At 43.1% G+C, this 25,981-nt stretch overlaps 1 protein-coding gene across 1 annotated transcript in view; it reads right to left on the bottom strand.

Annotated features, from left to right (window-relative positions):
- The window catches only part of LOC115472500 (metabotropic glutamate receptor 2-like), a 98,006-nt gene extending 74,526 nt beyond the window's left edge, over positions 1-23,480 (bottom strand). The window contains exons 1-3 of the mRNA XM_030206790.1: positions 23,001-23,480; positions 19,929-20,856; positions 8,474-8,877 (exon numbers count right to left, since the gene is read on the bottom strand). Coding sequence (XP_030062650.1) covers positions 8,474-8,877; positions 19,929-20,856; positions 23,001-23,480 — 1,812 coding nt within the window. The remainder of the gene's footprint in view (positions 1-8,473; positions 8,878-19,928; positions 20,857-23,000) is intronic.
- Between the last annotated feature and the right edge of the window lie 2,501 nt (positions 23,481-25,981).

Raw genomic sequence — 25,981 nt, 5'->3', positions numbered from 1 at the left:
CCCTGCCCTCCCCTCTCCATGTCCCACTTCCACTCCACTCTCTACTGAAGTTGCAGCGGCGAACTGGCGGGCAGCGGTAGTAAAAGTGGCAAGCAGGCAGGCTCTACTCCGTCCTTCACTTCCCTGCCCTCTCACCATCCCACCTGCCCTCGCAGAAAGGAAATGACAGAGGAAGGCGGGACACAGAGAGGGCAGGGAAGCGAAGGAGGGAGTCGAGCCTGCCTGCTTCCTGCTTTTACTACCACCGCCCGCCAGTTCACCGCTGCGACTTTGGTAAATACTTGCAGGGGGCAGAACGGAATGTCGGAGAGCTGCAGGACCTCAGAAAAAGGTGCCGGTATGCTGTACCGGTGCGTACCGGCACAAAAAATGCACTGCTGCTACCCCTCCACCCTGTCTTCCTGGTCTTGGTTGATGTTGGATGTTGAAACCTGTTGGGAATAGTTCAGCCAGTGGTAAACCCCCCACTTTCATCTAGCCAGGTTTCACTTATTCCTAGGATGTCAAGATGCTGTTCATTTATGGCATCATGGATCACCGAAGATTTCTTTGCAGCTGATCTGGCATTCACCAATCCTATAGTTCCCAAGGGTGGTCTGGGGGAGATGTGGGTAGCTTTGGTGTGACAATGAGGTGATCTTTTAAGTACTGTTATGTAGGTGTTTGACCTCTTGCACTTTTGCCTTCTCCCACACACCACTGGGATGCTTTCATGACACATTTTGTGTCAGAAGCTAATTAGGCAAAATTTCACTGGGTGGCGCTGCAATCCACTTTTTGGAGTACACCCTGTAGATCAGCAGTCTTCCTAGTTGGCAATGCAGGGTTAAGGCTTTAATAGCTGAAAGAACATACCTTTTAAAGTTGTCAATAGAAATCAAACAAAATAAAACATGGAAAAGAAAATAAGATGATACCTTTTTTATTGGACATAAACTTAATACATTTCTTGATTAGCTTTCGAAGGTTGCCCTTCTTCATCAGATCAGAAATAAGCAAATGTGCTAGCTGACGAAGGGCAACCTTCGAAAGCTAATCAAGAAATGTATTAAGTTATGTCCAATAAAAAAAGGTATCATCTTATTTTCTTTCCATGTTTTATTTTGTTTGATTTCTATTGATAACCTTAAGAGTGGACTAACATGGCTACCACACTCCTCTACTTTTAAAGTTGTAAATTCAGTCCAGGCCTGTGAGATCAAAGTCTTCCATCAAACAGAGAAACAAATGGCCTGCACTTAGCAGTTCTATGTGAAATTCTTGGAGACAGTGCATAGGTTTCCTTTTGGTTTTAAGGATCTAAAAGATTCAGAGTTATAGCAGATAGATTATGTAGTTAAAATAAAAATTTTTAAACTCACGGATTGCAGGTATGAACTTTAGAGTTTCTGGTTCTGATATCCTTGGATGGTCTATTTGATGCAGGTTGCTGTAGGCTTTTTCTTTATTGTTCCAGAGGAAGGATAGATGTAAATAAGGATCAGATCCAATCTCAGAGTATGAGGAGAGTTATTTAGGGGAGATAAAATTTCCTTTCTCCAGCCAAAAATAAATGGAAGAAGTTCCAAGTAAAATTGAGGACTGGTTACCTCAACACAGGCTGAGCAGAAGTCAGTAAAAGTTGGGTTGTAAATATGCAGAAGTTAGCAGAAAATGTAGTTATTTAGTCTAAGTTGCAGAGCCTGATGTGAACCCAGCCAGCATTCCGGCATGACAAAAGTAGGCATCCCTATGTGTTGCTTGCTTCAAATACAGATAATACAAAGAAAGCAGGAGTGAATCTTGCTCTCCAGTTCACTAAACATTGTTTTTCTTGATGTTAAGCGTGACTCCTGAGGGGACCGGTTTGTATTTCTGAAAATTGATGTGATGCACACACTGTGGCATTAGTCAATGAATAGATGGTTGTTGACTCAGATCTGTTTGGGGGAGGTTTAAAGATGGTTAGGGGAAGTAAAAATCCTTAGGGTGGGGACGATGACACCGTGTCAGCAGCAAATGGATAGTGGGGTCACTTTTGAACACAGCAGGGAAGGGACCCTTCCACTGTGTCTCACTGGTGCAGCTACACCAGCTGCCTCCCTCCCCCTCCCCCCAGTACCTCTGTTACCAATATTAATATTCACACTCCAGAGAATTATGTCACAAAAAAATAAAAAAAACTGAACCAAAATAATAAAACATATTAAACAGAATAACATTTGCAGTAGTATGGGCAAGTACAGTAACACTCTACTCCCAGTACTAGTTCCCCATCCCAGTATCTTCCTGTGAACAGTGGTGTTCAGGAGCAATGTAACAGAAATCCTGATGTTGCCTATTAATGTTTTGGGTAGGTTGCCAAATGACAACCAGGCTTCCAATCAGTTGGCTTTTAGTTTATTAATGTGCCACCAAACATGTTTGTTTTAGCTGTAACTAATGGTTACAGCAGCATGTGAGAACCAGGGAAGCCAGGGTTCAAATCCTACTGCCACTTGGACAAGACATGTAACTCTTCATTGCCTTGGGTACAAGCTTAGACTCCTCCAGGGTCAGGAAAAAAAACCTACTATACCTGTAGGTAACTCACATTGACCTAATACTGATAAAGGTGTGAGCTAAAGCCAATTCCAAAACCCATTACCAGGGCATATTGTGAATCAATAGAAAACCCTACAAAGCTTACTCAAGATCTGTAAGACAATTCTACCATATCATATAGCATTAGCATCCAGGGAGTCACACAGTGAAGGTCTACCTAGGAAAATACAGCATTGTAAATATTGCACTGGGCAGTAGAATATCAATACACCTATTGGAAAAACTAAATAAGCCAAATTAGGACAGATCATTCAATGCTTTTTTCACACAGAGACCCTCGCCAAGTACAGAGCAAGTCACCCCAAATTGAAAATACAAATAAGTAGACAAAAATTAAAACTGAACCCCAGGAAGCAAGACTCTGCATACAGTGCAACACCAGACAAAGAGAAACAGTAATGCATGTCCCCCTATACTGTGCAACACATAAAGACAACAGATGTAACTTTCAAAGACTGACACATTCCAATCACTACATTAACAGCATTAAATATCAGCTTTATCTCCCCAGCAGTGGTGTAGCTAGGTGGGGCGCCAGGGGAGCGGCTGCTCCCCCAAATGGAGTTCTGCCAGCGCCTATTTTCGTTTGCTGTCCTCTTGCACTGAAAATGTGCACTGGCGCCGGCGGAAGTCCGCTCTCGCTCCAAGGGCATTTATGTACAGGAAGAGAGCCTTTTTTTCAAATGAAGGAGAGCTCTGGAATGAGGGGGCATATGCAAAGTAAGAGGAATAGGCTTAGGAGTAACCTAAGGAAGTACTATTTTACAGAAGAGTGGTGAGGCGTGGAATGGCCTCCCGGTGAGGGTGGTGGAGTCTTGGACTGTTCCCGAACTTTAAAAGGCATGGGATAAGCATGTGGGATCGCTTAGAAACAGGTTGAATTGGGGGTTACACAGGATGGGCAGACTGGATGGTCATTAGCCTTTAATCTGCCGTCATGTTTCTATATTTCTATGTCAACCTGCCTCATCCTGGCTCCGTTTCTGCTCCCCTGTGCTAGAATATTAGCAGTATACTCCCCATCATTAAATATCAGCTTTATCTCCTGTGTGCTATAAATTTATCAATATACTCCCCAGCATTTAATATAAGCTTTATCTCCCAGTGCTATAATATTATCAATATTCTCCCCAGCATTTAATATCAACTTGTTTATATGGGACATGCAGGTTATGAACCATAAAATAACTTTTCAGCAGCAACTGAGAATTATGAGCAAAGCCTCTGTGAACAGGCTATGAACAGGTTAAAGAGTCACTGAGAAGCTAAATAATAAGAAGTTATAAGAATTATACAGAATGTGAATCTCATGTCAGCCTGCCCTTCTGTTGGAGACACAGGCAGATATGAGTCATAACAAAGATATGTGTGCAAGAGAATACTATAATGTAAGAGGGAAATTTGCTGTTGACCATGGAAGCAGATAATGAAGGAGACATAACTTTAGTTGCTGGGAAGATGGTTTTGCAAAGTAGGATAACCTTACTGACCTTACTTATTATAAACAAATATGTTATGAAGAACTTGCTTCTGTGAAGACAGAATTTGCTAGAATGGGCCTGGAATATGATGAGAAATGCCTGAGGTGAGGAGTGGCCTAGTGGTTAGGTGGTGGACTTTGGTCTGAGGAACTGAGTTCGATTCCCGGCACAGGCAGCTCCATGTGACTCTGGGCAAGTCACTTAACCCTCCATTGCCTGCCATGAGTGGGAAAAACTGCAGGGTACAAATGTAACAAAAAAAAATACAAATTTGTACTTCTAATACTAGCCTATGAGAGAAATGCTGACTTTGTACTTCCAATACTAGTTCTATGAGAGAAAGAGTATAAAAGGAGAATTATGGAGAGAGGCAACCAGAGAGCTAATTCCATAGTTCACATTTGTGTTCTGCTGCTGTCTCATATGAGAATTAATTATATTGTGTATTCTAATTGTATTCCTGATTGTAAGTGTAATAAACAAATTACTGATTATTCTCATATTATTATTTATAGCCTTCGTGTTCTTCTGTCTTCTCACCTGGTGGACCATATCCTCGGAGTGCTGGACATTCAGCTTGCAGGTAAATAGTACCTTTATACCTGGAAGAGGGCAGAAGATAAACAAACTTTATCTCCCTGTTCTGTCCTTTGACAGCCTTGCCTGGTTGGGATAGATTCCTATAATGTGTTTAATGTTTAATGTAGTCACTGTAATGTTAAATAAGCAAGGCATTATGTGAAATGAAGTTCACAGGTAGAAAACTGTTATTAGTGGTGTGCTGTTGCCTAGGCCTTTTTGCTCAGCCTAACTTGGCTCTGTCCTCATTGGTCCTTTTGGCCTCTTGTTGTGTGGGCTTGAGGGAGCCCCCCCCCCCCCCCACCCCCTCCTGTCCAGTTGCTCTCTCTGACTGACTTGATGGCTGTCTCCATCTTATTATCTGTCAGCATTTGTCCTCATAGACTCACTGGAGAGAACTTGGTTTTTATCTCATAAATATCTTGCCAATGAGATATTGCATTTTCAATCTCCCATCTGTGAGCTGCTCTGCCTGTGAACTGCTTTTCTACTTAGTAGTAGAACTGCCCTCTTCCTCAGGTCTCTGATTCCATCTACTGAGGCAGCTTTCAGAACACGAGGCTCTGTGCTATGAAGCACCTCTTCTGATTTCTGAGTAAACTGTTTGTTATTCATTAAAGGATATTTCAAAATATAAAGAGACTTCAGGGTGTATTGATGTGCTGAGGTATATATCAAGATACTAAGATTTTACAGTGACAGATCTTGGGAGGCAGTGCTAGAATATTATCAATATACTCCCCAGCATTTAATATCAGCTTATCTCCCATGTGCTATATTATCAATATACTCCCAAGCATTTAATATCAGCTTTATCTCCCCAGTGCTATAATATCATCAATATACTCCCCAGCATTTAATATCAGCGTTATCTCCCATATGCTATATTATCAATATACTCCCAAGCATTTAATATCAGCTTTATCTCCCCAGTGCTATAATATTGTCAGGTTCTCAGGTTCAGAGCCCGCGGGGCTGGGCTCTGGAGCAAACGTGAGCCCTTGGGCTGCTGACGAGGAGCGACAGCAGCAGGCAAAACCCACCAACCAACGCTGGGCAAGCACACCGACACCGGTAGGGACTGCAGGCATCGCCCAGTGAGCCAGAACACATGGACTGGAACACTGGACTGGAATTCCCCAGACTGGATGACACAGGACTGGAACCCCCCGGACTGGAACACTGGACTGGAGGACACAGGACTGGAACACCGGACTGGAGCACACCGGACTGGTCCACACAGCTTCACCTGCACTTAGCTACTAAGCCCCCAGGAGTTGAGCTCCTGGGTTCGAGTAGCCAGCAGGACTTACTGGATCCGGATGACATAGGGACCAGGACTGGAAACAGAAGGCTCCTAACCTAAACTGATCTACGTGCTCCCAAGCCCTAAACCAGCAGGAGTCTTCCTAACAGTAAACTGACAAAAGGACTTCCTAAGCCCTATACTAAACAGGAGCTCCTAAGCCCTGCTCAAGAAAGGGACTTCATAAGCCCTAAACTAACAGAGCAGGGAACTAACACAAAGCTAACACAGGTGCTACTAAGCACCAAGCTACAAGCAGAGCTCTACACTAATAAGCTAACACAAAACTAACAAGCTACCTAAGCACTGCTCTAGAAAGCTAGATACAACTAACAAGGTGCTTCCTAAGCACTACTCTGGCAAGCAACCAGAAGAGCTCCTAGCACTAAAAGGAAGACAGGGGAGCCACAAGGAAAAAGCAGGGAAGCTAACACAGAAGCCAAAGTGATTCTAAATCACCAAACACCAACAGCAAAGACTGCAATGCTCCCAATAGCACAAACCCAGAAGTACTTCTAACAGCAAACTCTGCAGTGTTCCTAACAACACCAAACCCTGAAGTACTTCTATCAGCAACAGAGCTTCCAAAGCCCTACACACAGCAATGCTTCCAAAACCAAGAGGGAAAAGCAGGGGAACCATAAGGGAAAAGCAGGAAAGCTAAACACACAGTCACCAGTGCACACTGCACTAACACTAACCTGGCCCTTAGCAAAAGCAAGCAGGGAAACTAGACACAAAGTCAGAAGTGCACACTGCACCACCGTACCTAAAGCAAACACCACTGTTGCAAAGGCTCTGAAGGAAACAACACCACTTCCTATCAAGGCCCTCCCTGATGATGTCACACTCCCTAGACCTAGGCAAAAGCACACTGCCCAGAGAGGCCCAACCCACACCAATGCAACACCGTGAAGCACTGAAGCCAGTACACCCAAAGAGAGGTAGAGTTAACTCAGTCCACCCACACAGCTGTAGTAAAGTAAAACAATTAACCCATGCTGCTGGAAGCTGCCAGCACAGAGAGGCAGAGCCGGCTCAGAAAGGACAGACAAAAGAAACAGAAGCCAGCTAAGAAGCTGACCCCAGGAAAGAGGTAAGTTGAGAGGGGTTCTGACCCAATCATAACAAATATCATCAATATACTCCCCAGCATTTAATATCAGCTTTATCTCCATGTGCTATAACATTATCAATATACTCCCCAGCATTTAATATCAACTTTATCTCCCAGTGCTAGAATATTAGCAGTATAATCACCGTCATTAATATCAGCTTTATCTCCCATGTGCTATATTATCATCAATATACTCCCAAGCATTAATATCAGCTTTATCTCCCCAGTGCTTTAATATTATCAATATACTCCCCAGCATTTAATATCAGCTTTATCTCCCATGTGCTATATTATCCTCAATATATTCCCAAGCATTTAATATCAGCTTTATCTCCCATGTGCTATAACATTATCAATATACTCCCCAGCATTTAATATCAACTTTATCTCCCCAGTGCTAGAATATTAGCAGTATACTCATAGTCATTAATATCAGCTTTATCTCCCATGTGCTATAATATCATCAATATACTCCCAAGCATTAATATCAGCTTTATCTCCCCAGTGCTATAACATTATCAATATACTCCCAAGCATTAATATCACCTTTATCTCCCCAGTGCTAGAATATTATCATTATACTCCCCAGCATTAACTATCAGCTTTATCTCCATGTGCTATTATCAATATACTCCCCAGCATTTAATATCAGCTTTATCTCCTGTGTGCTATAATATTATCAATATACCCCCCCCCCCAGCATTTAATATCAACTTTATCTCCCCATTAAATATCAGCTTTATCTCCTGAGTGCTATAATATTAAAACTATACTACCCTGCATTTAATATCAGCGTTCTCCCCAGTGCTAGAATATTAGCAGCATACCCCCCAGAATTAAATATGAGCATTATCTCCCATGTGCTATAATATAACAGTATACTCCCTAGCATTAACTATCAGCTTTATCTCCCGAATGCTAGAATATTAGCAGTATACATCCTCTACATTAAGGGCCCGGTTTACTAAGCAGCGCTAAGGGCATGCTAGCGTTGTTTTAGCGCATGCTAAATGTTAAAGACCCCCACAGGAATATATGGGTTTCTCTAGTGTTTAGCATGCGCTAAAAATGCTAGCACATCTTAGTAAATAAGGCCCTAAGTATCAACATTATCTCAACTGCTAGAATATTAGCAATATACTCCCAAGCATTAAATATTAGCTTTATCTCCCGAGTAGTAAAATATTAGTAGTATGCTCCCCTGCATTAAGCCCTGGCTCTGGGTTCCCACTCTCAAGAGTTTTAGTATGCTGCTTTTCCCAGTTTCTCTGGCCAGACCTGGATTTTACATCATCTCACTCCAAGGCTTGTACCATTTAATTTATACCATGTAACTTCCTTATTCAATGCATTTTCATTTACCCCATTATACCCTCCCTGCTTTATTCTTAGTAAAATATTCCAGACCTGAATGGAGACATCGCTGTATGACCCTCCAATGACTCCTGTGATAGCCATAGGCACCTCATCATGGATAGCGTAGGACCCATCAGGACAGATGTGCTCTGAGCCATCTACCCTGGTCAGTGAGGCACGAACAAAGTCCAGAGACTGCTCCAGGGCATAGGTGTCCTTGGAGCAGGTGTCCAGGATGTGTGCCCCCAGTTTGATTCCAGGCAGGATATGTTGGTTCTTATTGATCTCATCCAATGCAAAGAGCATAGCCTCCAGCCGCTGGATCCCCCGATGCTCATTGATCCTTCCACAGTCTTCAGTGGTGCTGCCTTTCTCATGGACAGGGAATAGCCCCCCAATAACTAGGTCCCCTTCAACACTGATCTCCTTCTTTGGCACTATGTTGTAGCGGGGTGCTGGTTAGCCAGACATGCCATCACATGAAGTAGTAATCCCCACAGGAAAGAAGGTAACGCCATGGCACCAGCAGAAGGGACTATGGGCTGTGAAGACAAGCAACATGTGACATTCAACCATCTACAGCTGAATTCTGAGATCAAAATAACTGGAGGATCACTTGCCTGGACCCTCTATAACATTTCAACCATCTACAGCTGAATCTGAGATCAAAATAACTGGAGGGTCGCTTGTCTGGACTCTCTATGGTCATTTACTGATATTTCAGTGGGTCCATCATAAGTGCTGAAGGTCAAAGGTCAGTGCTATATCACGTAGACACTGTGGCTCAAGAGTTCATTCCAATGCTGTTCACACATGAAAATCTAGAAACAGAGAAATATGTGATAAGATGAATTAAAATGTCCAACCATCTCTAGTACTTCCCTATTAGGAACTAATATCAACCCTTATGAGGTTGCCAACTAGCCCGCATCTCATGGATCAGGCCAATCCTATCCAGGTTAGGTTTCACCCTCTACCATACCTGCAGTTGCGGTCCTGCTGCTCTTATGGAAATCAGAACTTTGCATGCACTAAAGATACAACCAGGACAGAATGTACCTTTTTGTTATAGTATGAAACCAAATGGTAACCTCAATCCCAGGACAAAGCAAAGTGGCTACAGAACAATGAATATAAGAACTGCCATATCAAAGGACCATCAAGTCCAGCATCCTGTTTCCAATACATTTGCCACCACTGCAGTGGATGGTTCTTTGGGAAATCGGTGTCCTATCAATATTATTGATGCAGAGTACATTGTTTTGGTAGATCAGTTCTCTGTCAGTATTATCACTGTAGTGTGTGCTCTGGTAAATCATCACCCTATTAGTGTTACTGGTGCAGAATGAGCCCCTTTGGTAAAGAGCTGATGTAAAAAACGTTCTTATTTAACAGGTCCAGCTAGTGGATTAGGCAACACCATTCTACAATTTTGAGGACAGTGCTCAGGCACAGGCAGCTCCTTATGACTGGGCAAGTCACTTAACCCTCCATTGCCCCAGGTACAAATAAGTACCTGTATATAATATGTAAGCCGCATTGAGCTTGCCATGAATGGGAAAGCGCGGGGTACAAATGTAACAAAAAAAAGCATACCAGTTTGTGTGCATAAAGTCTGCATTAGCCTAACTGAAACCTATGGACCAGTCTCTGACTGCATCATTACCTTCTTATCATGGATTCTTAGTGCATTGAATAATGGACCATTACAAGGACACCTTGTGGTTCTAGAAACACTGAATTGGCCCTTGTTCATTGTTCTTTGTGTGATCACGAGGCCTGCGACTTTACATAAGATATATGTTGTTCTGTTGCTCTGATCCCGTTTGTGTATATTGTGTTCCCCTAGGGCTCCAAGATATGGAAGGAAGACTGTCAAGAGCAATGAGGTGAGGAGAAAATGAGAGTTGCTGGGTGTGCGGGCAAAGAAAGAGGTGATTGCTGATGCTGAAGGGAAGAGAGAGGGGAGTTACTGGGGTTGTAGGAGTAGAGGGGGAAGGGAGATGCTGTGTCAGAGTAGGTAGTTTTATACCAGCGGAAGGTAGGTGCACAAGCTAAAGGTTTATATAGCTGCCTAATACCCTTGCTCTGGCCCTGTTGGTTATGGGAAAAAAAATTGACCTGGTCACTCTGCTCATATAACTGCATGAAAGTATAATAATAGAATATTCCAGAGTTTCATAGAAAGATGTGGTCAGTTTGGATCTCCTCCCATGCTGTTCTCACATACCTCACAACTGCCCCCATTCCTATTGCTGCTCTTCACTGTCCTCTCACGTCACTTGCAAAATCTGGTAACTCTGTTTCTGGAAAATGACATGCCACTCATTACAAGTCCTGGGATCTCATCCACGTCATATATTCCCTCATTATGAAGGAGTGGCAGAGTAGCTTAACGTCTGGAGCAGCAGGGAAACCAGAGTTCAAAGGCAGCTTTTTATCTTTGGGCAAATCATTTCACCTTCCATTGCCTCAATTCCAGTTTAGATTGTAAACCCTTTGGAGCTAGGGAATTACCTACTGTTACCTGTGCTGTAACTTTCCTTCAGTTACTATGAACTAAATCCAAATAAATAAAATATCATTATCATGATGTATAAAAAAACAGTGAAATCACCTTGCTTCTTCTCCTCTGCCCCCTCCACAGATAGACCCTGGCAGCAGAGGTTCAAATATCAGGACAGGAAACATCTAAAGGCTCATAGATCAGTGCACAATTTTCATCACAGTGACCCATTTTGTCTCACCCAACCCACAGAGTGGATGCCTCAAGGTCATCATTAGGTCAATCCACCCTGTGTTCTTATAGTAAGAATGGATAAATCCACTGTTTTTGTTTCCATTGATATTTTTCATACTGTAAATTTTAAAACTTCTTGGAAATTGAAATGGCACTGACTGGTGCTTATTTTAGAAGCTCTAGACTTGTTTTTTGTGTCTGAAAACTGGAATTTAGACATCCAAATTGCACAGACGCCCAAATTCCAATTTTACAAAGGTAGGATATAGACATCTAACATGGCAGTACATCTATATGGCAAGGGGGCGTGGTCTGGATATGTTTTGTGGAGGACTAGGGAGGGCCTAAAATATGGACATCCAACTCAAATTACAGGAGGGTTAGGGACGTCCAAGTTAAACAGATGGACTTTTGTATTTATGACCTGGTACCATTGTGTCCAGGTTACAGACAGGTGCTGTGGCTGAGCAATTCTCCACTGAATGGAGATAAAGGAAGTCACAGTAGGTAATTTTAGTGCTCCCAACCCCCCCTCCCCCCCAGAAATTACAAAAGCTGCAGTAAGACTTGAGCTGGCAACCTCTGGATCTCAGCTGTGGCACTCAGCTAATTTCTTTAACCATTAAGCTATTCCTCCACATGCAATGTTTGTGGCCATTTTATACTGTGGATGCTCCTCTGCTGCCATAGAGACGCCTATGTCCCTCATTTTGCCTCGTTCATAATTTAGACATTTCAGTTTGTGAACTGGACATTCATGCGGAATGTTTCCAGTATATGGACATCCATATCACATGTAATTAGAACAAGCTGTATGCTGTCTAAAAAAACATGTGATATGGACATCCATTTGTTACATTCTGAATTGGGATGTCCTCTCTACGTGTAATATTGATTCTCAGGTCAGGTATTCCGCATACTAGGTAAACTGGTACTGAGGCAGCATTCACAACTCGGGAGGGAGTCACGGTCAACATTACAGGCAACAACTGAAGGGCAATTCTATAACTGGCACCCTATCTACATGGGCCAGGATTTTATTAAAATGACAATAGATATACAGTGCAGTATAGATGGACCCAACACAGGCACTTAGGCCTTTGTCAGGAGTCCTACAATATATTGCAGAAGTTATACTGTCAAATAGGACACCATATAAATGAAAACATCAAGGGCTGAGAAACGTCAGCGGTCAAACCTGACTGTTTATCAGTATCAAACTATAGTGTGAAAAAAATCCAACGTTGTAGACACCAGTTAGATGTGAATGAATCCAACTACGGATCCAGCTAGAGCTAAAGTTAATATTTATTTATTGAGATATATTGATCACCTTTATAAAGAAATTCACTCAAGGCAGTGTACAACAGATATAGCTTGACATAAATAACTCGCATTGTAGTAACGGTGTAACAATAGTAAATGACCAAATGTTAGCATAACATTACTATCAATGGCCTGTACTTGGAGTTAGGCAAATTAAATCCTAGTGATAGAAATGACATGATACAATATAAAAAATATACATACAGCTTTATTTGCGGTTTTGCCATTATCCTCCATGAAGAAATTATAGCTACTGCAATCAACAGCAGTCAAACCTTTATATAATGCCAGTAAATTTGATCACGTCACTGCCCTTCTGATACAAGAACACTGGCTGTCAATTTCTCACCAAATTACCTACAAACTCCTGTTCATATATAAAGGTTCCCTCCCAGCTGCCCCAAATAGATTTCTAGGTTGCTGATCCCATATGTCTCTCCATGCTCTCTACAGTCTCTCCACCTTCTCCTATATGTCTTGAAAGTACCTATGCCTCTGCTTTTTCCTATATTGGTGCCAAGCTTTGGAATTCCTTACCACTTTGTATCAAAACCGAAACCTCATAGCCCACTTTTAAGAAGCTTATCAAATCCCGGCTCTTTAACCAAGCTTCTCTTTCATGACCTCTACCTTCTCCCTTTACTAAGTACAAAAGTAATGCCACACTGGGAAAAGACCAAGGGTCCATCGAGCCCAGCATCCTGTCCACGACAGCGGCCAATCCAGGCCAAGGGCACCTGGCGAGCTTTCCCCAAACGTACAAACATTCTATACATGTTATTCCTGGAATTGTGGATTTTTCCCAAGTCCATTTAGTAGTGGTTTATGATCCCCGATTCCTCCTTTAATCATTTTACCTTCTGTACCTTTTTCTCTTTGTTTCTTCTGCTCACTTGTGATTTTATCGTAAACCGCTGTGATGCCACTGGCGATATGTGGTATAAATAATAATAATGATAAAACAGCACAGTAGAACATTTTGGTGGGATACCGGTGCCGGAAATGGTATTCAAAGCTGACGAGTCGGAGAAACTAAATGAATTCTTTGTAAACCTGGAGGATGTAATGAGGCAGTTCTACAAACTGAAGAGTAGTAAATCTCCTGGATCGGATGGTATTCATCCCAGACTACTGATAGAACTAAAAAAAATGAGCTTGCGGAGCTATTGTTAGTAATATGTAATTTATCCTTAAAATCAAGCATGGTACCGGAAGACTAGAAGGTGGCCAATGTAACGCCGATTTTTTAAAAAGGTTCCAGAGGAGATTGACGTCGGTGCCGGGCAAAATGGTAGAGACTATTATAAAGAACAAAATTACAGAGCACATTCAAAAGCATGGATTAATGAGACAAAGTCAACATGGATTTAGTGAAAGGAAATCTTGCCTCACCAATCTACTACATTTCTTTGAACGGGTGAACAAACGTGCATAAAGGGGAGCCGGTTGATATTGTGTATCTAGATTTTCAGAAGGCGTCTGACAAAGTACCTCATGAAAGACTCCAGAGGAAATTGGACAGTCATGGGATAGGAGGTAGTTTTCTACTGTGGATTACTGGTTAAACAGAAAGTAGGGTTAAATGGTCAGTATTCTCAATGGTGAAGGGTAGGTAAGTGGGGCCCTCCATGGGTCTGTGCTGGGACCACTGCTTTTAACATACTTTTTAATTATCTAGAGATAGGAGTAACTAGTGAGGTAATTAAATTTGCTGATGACACAAAGTTATTCAAAGTAGTTAAATCGCGGGAGGATTGTGAAAAATTACAAGAGGTCCTACGAGACTGGGCATCTAAATGGCAGATGACGTTTAATGTGAGCAAGTGCAAAGTGATGCATGTGGGAAAGAGGAACCCGAATTATAGCTACATCATGCAAGGTTCCACGTTAGGAGTCACGGACCAAGAAAGGGATCTAGGTGTCGTCATTGATGATAAGTTGAAACCTTCTGCGGCTAAGAAAGCAAATAGAATGTTAGGTATTATTAGGAAAGGAATGGAAACAAAAATGAGGATGTTATAATGCCTTTGTATCGCTCCATGGTGCGACCGCACCTCGAATATTGTGTTCAATTCTGGTCGCTACAACTCAGAAAAGAAATAGTGGAATTAGAAAAGGTGTAGAGAAGGGTGACGAAAATGATAAAGGGGATGGGACAACTTCCCTATGAGGAAAGGCTAAAGCGGCTAGGGCTCTTCAACTTGGAGAAAGACGGCCGAGAGGAGATATGATAGAGGTCTATAAATAATGAGTGGAGTTGAACGGGTAGATGTGAAGCGTCTGTTTACGCTTTCCAAAAATACTAGAACTAGGGGGCATGCGATGAAGCTACAATGTAGTAAATTTAAAATGAATCGGAGAAAAGTTTTCTTCACTCAACGAATAATTAAACTCTGGAATTCGTTGCCAGAGAATGTGGTAAAGGCGGTTTGCTTAGCGGAGTTTAAAAAAGGTTTGGATGGCTTCCTAAAGGAAAAGGACTTGGGCAAAATCCACTATTTCTGGGATAAACAGAATAAAATGTTTTGCACTTTTTGGGATCTTGCCAGATATTTGTGACCTGGATTGGCCACTGTTGGAAACAGGATGCTGGGCTTGATGGACCTTTCGTCTGTACATTCATATAACAGGATTATGATAAATGTCAGCAAAATACAAATGATACACCATAATAAGCAGCATGGAAAATAATATGGATACAATACTCACAATGTCAGCACAGTACAATTGAAATACCTTACTAGGCACAAATAACACAATGGCTGCAGTATACAAATGACAGCCGGATAGGCATGTATCAATATTCAGTGCAGTTTAAGCAGGCATGCTGTTCACTGATTTTCAGCGGCACTCAATTTTCATATAAAAGGATTACAAATTAAGGCTCGGTAGAGAGGAACGGTGATTGGTCACTCAGTTTTGAGAAAAAGGTTGGTGTTTGGTGGTCCAGGGATGGCCTAATTTTGTTTATTTTTAAAGGAATATGGAGGAAATTCAGGTTGAACCCTGCATTTTTAAAACAGATTGGAGGTGATGGCTTATTTTAATAATCAACTGACATCTTTAAGTTGCTTTCTGGGAGCATCAGGCCAAGCATGTCTTCCTGTCACGATGTACTGATATTGTATTGAGAGAAGAACAGAGATTAACATCTGCTAAGCAATTAGTATTTGAATTAGCGTGTGGTAAATGTTAGCTCATGGTTGCAGTACCTGCTACCACGCTGCGTGCTAACTCATGTGCTCACTGCATGCTATGTTATGGGGCTGGGTATGGGCGTGGCTTGCACTTAGCACATGGTGACTTACTGTTCACGCTGCTTCCTAAGCAGGAAGTAATACGTCACTCCATGCTAACCGTTAATGTCCCTGATACCCAGCACCAATGTTCAGCTGAATGTTCATGGTCAGGTCGTTGCGGCTAACCAGTTATAATCATGTGAGCTGCAAATATTCACCGCATCACCAGCTAAGATTAGCGGGCCGCCAAAATAGCAGGCCAGAGCTAAATGACGACTTAGCCAGCTAAGTTTACAGTGGCCAAAAATAAACTGAATATTCAATGCTGGTCACCGGAAATGGCCCGGCATTGAGCATCCGATGCGGGACTTAGCTGGGCCCCCTCCAGCAGTCTGAATATTGGCCCCAATGTGCTTCCCGCATGGTGAAGACTTTGTGTGCTGTAAACTGTAGAGGAACATGCTGGTACCTTCCCCAACAGTCACTGCACAGGCTTTGCAATTATCACACAGTAATTTCTGCACTTACCACCTCATTCTATATAGATTACATGTAGTTAGGCACACGATTGAATGCCCTATTACAGAATAGCACCAGTTACACACAACTCAATTAGCGCTAAATTGGCACTCAGTAATTGGCTTTAATAAGCATTAATTGGCACTAATTTGCAGTTATTTGCTTAAGTGACTTATGACCCTATTCTGTAAACTTAGGAGTCGATATTAAAAAGTGATTTAACTGGCCAGAAACAGCTCCTAGCCGGTTAAATTGCTGGTCATTTTCAGTGGCATTTAATTGGTTAGTGTTGCTGAAAATAACTAACTAGTGCCTAGAGCAAAACTGACTATTTTGGTGGCGATCAGGTTCTAGAGTCAGCACTTGGCCAGTCACTTAGCTGGCCAAGGTCCCAACAGAAACGGTACTGCATAAATGTCAGTCTAATCTTTATGTGATGTCCTAGAGCCTGTTAAGTGCATTTACCCGGCTATGGTGCAACTGGCTCTGGAAACCCAGAAATTCAATGCCAGAGCATTCAATTTCCAGGCATAATGCCAGCGACAATCAGCAAAACACTGAGTGCTGCTAGCTCAATACTGACCCCTTAGAGGCTAACGTCTAGGGGGGCGATATGCTTAATGGGCAGGTCACACAATCACATGCAAAAACATACAATATTAAGTTGTGTGCATAAAGTGTCAACATTTAGGTACACGCATTTACAGGTGATAAACCTGAATATTAAAGAGGTAGTGTATACAAATCTATCTCATGCATATTCACTGTGGATATCCTGAAAACCCGACTGGCTGAGTGTGTCCCACTGGTCTATAACAATATAAACATTTTTATTAACCAGCAATGAATTTGTATTACCACAATCACTTACAAAGTTTTTTTTAATCCCCCCTCCCCTCCTCTCCCCCTCCCCCTGCTCATCGATTACTATATCATTTGGGTCATGTCCTTTAGTTGAGTCCATAATTCAGAAGTCATGCTGAATCTTCCCACCCTTTTATCTGTGAGCTTCTCCATCTCCCCAATAAGGGATAATTTCAAAATCCAGTCTTGCTCAGTTGGCGCCTCCTTCTGTTTCCAATGTTTTGCAATAACACTCTTCGCCGCCGTTAAGCACATTCTCTTTAAAAGTCTCTGCCATTGTTCTCCATGTCTGTTGCCCAGTCCCAGCAGGCACCATTGGGGATCACATGGAAACGTCTTGCCCGTGTGGGCTGCTATCTTTGCTGTTATACCTGTCCAATATAGTTGTAACTTACTACACGACCACCAAATGTGTAGAAAAGTGCCCACTTCCGCTCCACATCTCCAACATTGCTGTGAGACACCTGGGAACATTGAATGCAATTCGAGCGGAGTTAAGCACCATCTCGAGAGAACCTTGAAGGCATTTTCTTTTAACACACAGTTCGAGGCTTTTTTAACTTCCAGTACAATCGCCCTCCGTTCATTGATTGTGAACTCCTTCTGCAAGTTTTGTTCCCAATGGGACATATAATTACATTTCTCAAAGGTCCTACCCCTTATAAACTTATACAGTATAGATATAACTCCCTTCATCTTCCCCAGAGATCCCCACAAATTCTCCAGCTCTTCATATTCCTCTGGGTCCTTCCTCAGCCACCCTTGTTTATGTATATAGTGTTGAGCTTGCAAGTAGAAAAATCTTTCTGTGTCTAAGACCCCACATTGCTCCTTGAGCTCTACAAACAATCTCATTTTCCCATTTTCCAGCAGGTCCCTGAAGCAAACCAAAACCCTCTCAGCCCACCGCTTCGCCACACTATTCCCCATCCCCATTCTGAAACTTGGCTCCCCCCCCCAGGGGTGTGTTGGTAAATTTTTAACAACAGGCTCTTTCTCCGGACGTAGCCAGCTCTGCAGTTGGAAGGGCCGGGGGGAGGAGGGGGGAGCAACACTTGTCTCTCTCTCCTCCCTCCCTTCATGCAGGCACGCTAGGCATACCTTTGCTGGCAGCCAATAAATGGACTGCCACCACTCACAACGTCTTCCTCTGAGTAGCATGCTGGAACTTCTCACACATGCTCGAGAAATCCCAGCCTGCTGCTCAGAGCTGGAAACAAGGAGCGGGGAGCAGCAGCAGTCTATTTACTTGGCTGGCAGGGCTCAGCATCCTCACCAGCAAAGTAAAAGAGAATTCAGATGGGGGCCCAAGCCCACATTTTGGGAGCCAGTTGTTAAAGTAGCCATGGAGGGCCCTACTTTAACAACTGGCTCCCAAAATTCTTAAAAACTTAACAACTGGGTCTTGCGAGCCCGTGAGAGCCTGCTCCAGCACACCACTGGCTCCCCCTCAATGTATGCATAAGTGGATGTAGTTCTAGATTTCCAGAAACGTGTCCTAAGGAATGCCCACAAAGTTAGAAGATGCCCCACAAACAGATTAGAGGACATCTTGCTATAGGTATGAGGTGTCAGTGATGGCCAGATAATCGATTTCAGGCTATATTTCTGCACCATCATTTGGTTCATACAGGCCATCACTGACGGTCTCTCCTGACACCATGCAGAAATGAATTTCAATTGAGCTGCCCAGTAATACCATTCTAGATTCGGGACACCTCTCCCGCCCATATCCACCGACCGCCATAGCAGTTTCCTACTTAGCCTCAGTGCTTCCCCACCCCACCCCCCAGATAAATTTCGATACCTCTCGTTGTATCTTGCCCAACTCCATCCTGGGTACCTGTATCGGCAAGGTTTGGAACAGAAATAATACTCTGGGCAAAACATTCATTCGGATTGTTGCTATCCATCCTCACCAGGATAACCACATTCCCTCCCATCCTCCCATATCTTTATGTATTTGTTGGAACAAAGGTGTGTAGTTTAAATGATATAGCTGGGATATCTCTATGGGTATCCTAACCCCCAGGTATTTGATGTTGTCCTTCTTCAATCTAAATGGAAATCTTTTTGAGAGCTCTTCCATCCTGTGCCGTGTAAAGGACACCCCAATCATTTCTGACTTATCATAGTTTATCTTAAACCCGGATAGCTTACCAAACTTATCCAACTCCGCCACCACTATTGGGAGAATCAAACTAGGAGTTGTCACAAAAAATAGCACGTCGTCGGCAAAAAGAGCCAACTTATGCTCAGTACCCCCCATTAAAATTCCTTTAATATCTGCCGACTCTCGTATCTTCTGTGCCAGTGGCTCAATGGAGAGCGCGAAGAGCAGTGGTGACAGTGGGCATCCCTGCCTAGTGCCCCTCTCAATCTGGAAGGCTGATGTGTACCCCCCCCCCCCCATTCACTTTGAGTCTAGCTGTCGGCTTCTCATATAACCGTTTTAGCCACCCTAGTAAACCGGTGCCAAACCCCATATGGTCCAACACTTCCCATAAATAGGACCACTCCACCCTATCAAAGGCTTTTTCTGCATCTGTACTTAGTAGAGCTACCGGAATTCCCCTCTGTTGAGCCTCCCATATGACATGTAGGGTGCGTCGAATGTTATCTGCCACCTGCCTTCCCATAACAAATCCAGATTGGTCTGTGTGAATTAGTTTAGGCAGTATCTCCCCAAGCCTGTCTGCAATTACCTTTGATAGAATTTTGATATCTAAATTGATCAGTGAAATTGGCCGATAAGAGCCACACACAGCTGGGTCTCTTCCCGGTTTCAATATCAACGAGATCCCTGCCTCATGCATACTAGCTGGCAGTGACTGACCCCCAAAACACGCATTCCCTACCCTCAACAGTAAGAGTCCCACCTCCCCAGCGAATATTTTGTAGAACTTGGCTGAGTAGCCATCGAGGCCAGGTGCCTTCCCTCCTTTAAGTCCTTTTATAGCCTGCTTAATTTCATCTAGATGGAACGGGGCTTCCAACTTCTCTCGGTCCTCACTCGATAACCTGGGCAAGCGCAGTTCCCCTAGGCTCTTCCACACCTCCCCTATCTCTACTCCTATCTCACTACTATATAGAGCCTGATAAAATGTTTCGAACTGATCCCTTATTTCTTTATCCCGATAATACAACTGATCACCCGGCCCTTTAATTTTTGTAATAGTGGAGGCCCGTTGCCTATGTCTCAAATAGTTAGCTAGCATCCTCCTTGATTTATTTCCAAATTCGTAAAAGTTTTGCTGGAGGATCTTCCTCATAACTTCCACCCTCTCTACCTGCATTTTCTCTAGTTCCATACGACATTGTCGCAGTTCTCGTAAGACTTCTCCTGACCCCACCTCTTCATGTCGACGCTCCAGATTCACTAGCCTTCCCCTCAGCTCTAATTCCCTTGCTTCCCTTTCATGCTTTCTTCTAGCGCCCCACTTAATAAGGTGGCCCATCACCACTGCCTTCAGCGCATCCCACAAGAGTCCATCTGTTGCCTCCCCTGTATCATTGATTGTACAGTAACTCTGAATAACCTGTCGGATATAATCGCACACCTTACTGTCCCCCAATATTAACTCATTTAACCTCCAAAAAAGTTGGCGCCCCTCCTCTATCAACCCCTTCAGCCCAATCTCTACCGGAGCATGGTCCGATATGGAGATGGATCCAATTTCTGAGTCTGTTACATGTTCCCATAATTGGCGACTGCACCACACCATATCTATTCTGGTGTATGTATTCTGTGAATGAGAAAAGAAGGTGTAAGATCTTTGACTCGGATGTTTGAGCCTCCAGACCTCCATTAAATCTAGAGTAGATGTAAGTGACTTTAATTGTTTACAATGAGCTATCTGCGTACTATTCAGCTCCTTTGAATGATCCATGGATGTCAAACTGGTGTTAAAGTCTACACCTAGTATCATCCCCCCTTTCTGGAATTGGAAGAGCTTTCTCTTGATCTGGGGGAAGAATTCTCCCTGCCCCGAGTTGGGTGCATATAAATTAACTATAGTCACTGCCTTCCCATATAGCTGTCCTCTAACGGCCAGACATCTGCCCAATTCATCTCTATACACTTCCTCTGTTACAAAAGGTATCCCTTTACGAATGTAAATCACTAAGAGGGGCATAATTGAATGAAAACGTCTATCTCCATGGGCGTTTATCTCCGAGAACGGGTCCGTGAAGGGGCGGACCGAACCGTATTTTCGCAAAAAATAGACGTCCATGTTTTATTCGACAATTTGTGAGCTGGGCGTTTTTGTCTTTCAGCGATAATGGAAAATGAAAGCGCCCAGCTCAAAAACGAATAAATCCAAGGCATTTGTTTGTGGGAGGGGCCAGGATTCGTAGTGCACTGGTCCCCCTCACATGCCAGGACACCAACCGGGCACCCTAGGAGGCACTTTTACAAAAACAAAAAAAAAGGTAAAAGAGCTCCCAGGTGCATAGCACCCTTCCCTTGTGTGGTAATCTGGTCATTTAGGGCACTTTTTGGGGCCTTATTCGTGAAAAAACAGGGTCCAGGAAAAGTGCCCTAAATTCTAGCTACAAACGCATACTTTTTTTCCATTATCGGCGAAAGGCGCCCATCTCTCCTCGGCCGATAACCACGCCCCAGTTCCACCTTCGCCACACCTCCGACACACCCCCGTCAACTTTGTACGCTTCCGCGATGGAGTGCAGTTGAAAACGTCCAAAATCGCCTTTCCATTATACCGATTTATTCGTTTTTGTGAGATAAACGTCTATCTCCCGATTTGGGTCGCAATATAGGCGTTTTTCTTTTTCAATTATAAGCTGGTAAGCCTCCCACCTTGCTCCCACGTGTGTCAAAGTGTGTAATGCAATCACTATACGCCCGATGTTTAAGTAAATGTGCATCCCTCCTTCTAATATGCGTCTCCTGTAATAGTATAATATCCCAGTGGAGTCTCTGCAGTTCACGGTGTACCAAATTATGTTTTGTCTGAGAATTCAACCCATTTACATTCCAGGACCCCAGGTTCAGACCCTTTACCCCCTTCCCCCTCCCTCCTCCCCCCCTCTCTGCTGTGCAGATTTAATGTCCGCCAGCTGTTGTCTCTGAGGAAGCCACTCCTCGTTGGAGCATATACCACCTATTTTCCCCCTTAATCTATATCTCCCAGTCTCCTCCCTCCTTTCACCCTTAAACATTTTCACCTTAACCACAACCCCACTAACAATACAACAAACATCAAAACCATACATTATTCCCCCTCATCGATAAGATATGTCAGATCTATTCTCTTCTCATGTAATTATGCAACTTATACTGTTTAGTCTCAAAGTTCTCTCATACTTCCCATCAAGTGACCCTTTCTTTGGTTGGTATCTGCGACGGATTCTCTTTTCTGGGTCTCGTTCTTTGCCAAGAAGATCCCTTCTTAGCCGTTGCTGTTGTATTAGAGGCACCTCCAGGTGTTTCCAGGGGTAGATTTGTGCAGCCCAGTTCTTTCAGGACTTTCCACGCTTCTCCCAGCATGACCACCCACCGGGTTTGACCCTCCACTGTAAATTGAAGACCAAAGGGAAAGATCCATCTGTATCTGAAGTTGGATTGTTGCAAATATTTGGTGAGGCCCCTGAATTCTCTCCTTCTCTGGAGCGTTCCAGTAACCAAATCCTGGAACACCAGAATTTTTTGATTGTCCCAGAGGATCTCCCCCAGTGTTCTGGCTTTTTTTCCATATCATGTCTTTGACTGTATAGTCCTTAAAGCATACCATAATATCTCTGGGTTGTGAGTCTCTTTTAGGTCCCAGACTCGTGTGCACTCTATCAAACTTTATCTCTGGCTCCGCATTCCCGACTGCCCCTCACCACCTGGGTTTACAATTTGGGCGCAGATTTCCCGAATTACCTTTGCACAGTCCATATTCTGGTCCATTTCAGGGACCCCCTTAAATCTCAAATTGCTCCTTCTGGAGCAATTTTCCAAATCCTCCAGTTCCAGCTGTATTTTTGCTTTCTCCGCTTTCATGATTGTGAGAGCAGTGCGAAGCTCCTCCATTTCTCCCTCCACGTGCTCCAGCGTTTCCTCCGCCTGCTCAACCCTATTACCGATCTCCCTCACCTCCTGCCGAATTTCAGTGACTGCCTCCTTTATTGTTTTCCGGACAGCCGACATTTCGGCTTTCAGTGCTTTGAACCATCTCACCACCTCCTGTTTGGTGAGCTCGGAGTCGCTTTCTTGCTGTTCCGCTGGGCCCTCTGTCTCCGACCCCGAGTCTACGGCGGCCATTTTGACGTTCGCCTTATGCGGGAAGCGACTCATGTTCGCCACCTCTCCTTTTTGTGCCACAGCGTATTTAAACTTCTCCAGCCTCTTCCAAGTCGCCATCAGGTCTCCTCTCTCTGGCTTCAATTATTCTTCATTCGGAGGTTGAAAACCAGGAAAAAATAGCAAATTTCTTCGCCACCCCGACGGAGCGCTGATTTCAGGCGTCCATCTCCGGCGATGATGTCACTTCCTCGTCAACTCCTATTCATTTTCTTTTCACCAACTCCTAAGGTATTGCATTTTGTATATCATAAAGGCCATGAAAAGGTGCAAACCATGCATATTTCCAGTTTTTGTTTTAATATAGCTATTTTGCTTTTCTTGAGCATACTTAAGAGTTGCAAGAGAGTTATAAATGTGCTTTTTCTGAAAAAATACCTTTCTAAGGCTGTGGTCTGACATTTGACCTATGATAACTTGTGATAAGTTGCTGGTCAGCAACTAAGAGCCAGAGGCTCCTACGACTAAGGACATGTGCAGTATCCAGATAAAAAATCAGAAGGAGAAGTGGATGTGGGTAAAAACTGTACACAAAGCAAGAGGGTGGAGGGGGCTAGTATGATGACTGTGCATGCCATATCAACCCATATCAAATGAAAACTTATGCTTTATATGCTTCTGCTAGAGATTTGTGTGTGAAGGCAATGAATGTCCAAAAGTATCAGCCTTATGCTTCACACCCAGTGGCAGCAGCTGGACCCGTTTTATACCCTGATTTAACACCATACCAGAAACAGGCCCCAACACAGCATCCAAGGCCCCACCACATATATGCACAACCTGTTCTGCGTTCCGACCCAAGCTCCCATAAAAGTAAACCTTTAATTAAAAAATCAGTTCCTCAATACGTAGATACTGAAACCCGAAAGCAAGCATGTAACATTTTGAAATCTCATGGTGAGAATATTTCATATTGGGAGAACAAACCCACCAGTGTCCTTACAGCAATATAGCTACCCAGAAATCTTATAAAAAGATAAATCTGCCACTAGAAAAGCAGGAATTTATAACTGCATGTCCTACAGTAACAGAAACTGACATTCTCTCAGCCCTTCCTGCAATGTCCAGACAGAAAGTGTTATGACGTCATTAAACATGTGACCAGTTACCATGCCCCATTTCAAACCAGATGAAGCCAGTTCTCAGCCACCCCACCTGACTTCAGCCTAGGGTCCAGCAAGAAAATATAAAAAGCTTGGAAATGCCCAGCTCTCTCTCTTGGGATCTGGTTCTCTTCACTCTGCCTCCTGCCTCTCTGCTGGACTTCACACACACCCTGATAAGACTTTCTCCAGACTCCAACAACTCTGCAACAAAAGACTTCTGTTTCAGCAAGAATCTCCTTCATCACTCCACCCAGCAGCCTCTATCAAAGTGAGTTACCATTATCCAGCATAATTTATAATTCAGACCTTTTAATCTTGAAAAGCACATTTCCCTTGTGAAAGATTCTTAAAAACTGCCTCTCTCTTGTAACATTATTACATTACCTGTATTGTAAATAAACATTTTAAAGTTAAATATATGGTCTTTATGTTCTGAGCACGTCCTTAAACCTTGCAGTGCAGGTTAATGTAATTCAACAAAGATAGTATTTAATTCCCCCTTTTCTTACATATTCTTATTCTTATCATATCACCTTATATGTAATTGGTAGAGAATAGAATATAGAATAATATAGAATAATAAAGGTACATTTGTACCTTTTGAATGAGTGAAAAATCGATTGACCTCCACCTGCTTAACGCCACTCAGGGTTTTATAGGCCTCAATCATATCCCTTTCAGCCATCTCTTTTCCAAGCTGAAGAGCCCTAACCTCTTTAGCCTTTCCTCATATTGGAACAGTTTCATCCTCGCTATCATTTTGGTCACTCTTCTTTGAACCTTTTTCTAATTCCTCTATATCTTTTTGAGATACAGTGACCAGAATTGAACACAATACTCAAGGTGAGGTCGCACAATTTGAGATTAGTTTTACGTCTTAAATATGGGCTGTCTCTTATCACAGCCTTGTTTTACTTAAGTTTCAAGTTTATTAAGGATTTCCTATCCCGCTCATCAAGATGATGTCTGAATGGCTTACATGCTAAAGGTAAATATAAAAGTAACGTAAAAATTACATATGTTCATTGGCAGGACAAGACAAAAAGGGAAGGAGGGTGGAATTACAATATAGATAGAAAAGGGGGGGGAGAAGGGGTAGGAAGTATGTCAATACTGTGAGGTCTGTTCAGTACCACAGCACTGTCTTAAGGACATGACTAGGGATAACCACGTTTTCTGTTTAATTACATTTAGCTTGTTGTGTTCTAATGAGACTGTAAGCTCATGGATCATGGACTGGCTGTAATGTGTAAATGTGTAACAGTACTGAACATAAGAATAGCTATACTGGGTCAGACCAATGGTCCATCCAGCCTAGTATACTGTTTCCAACTTGGCTAATCCAGGTCACAAGTACCTGGCAGAAACCCAGAGTAGAAACATTCCATGCTACCAATCCCAGGGCAAGCAGTTACTTCCCATGTCTGTCTTAATAGCAGACTATGGACTTTTCCT

Source organism: Microcaecilia unicolor, chromosome 6 (assembly GCF_901765095.1).
Source record: "Microcaecilia unicolor chromosome 6, aMicUni1.1, whole genome shotgun sequence".
Classification (NCBI taxonomy): Eukaryota; Metazoa; Chordata; class Amphibia; order Gymnophiona; family Siphonopidae; genus Microcaecilia; species Microcaecilia unicolor.
The sequence above is the reverse complement of the archived record's forward strand: the minus strand, read 5'-3'. Positions and strand labels throughout refer to the sequence as shown.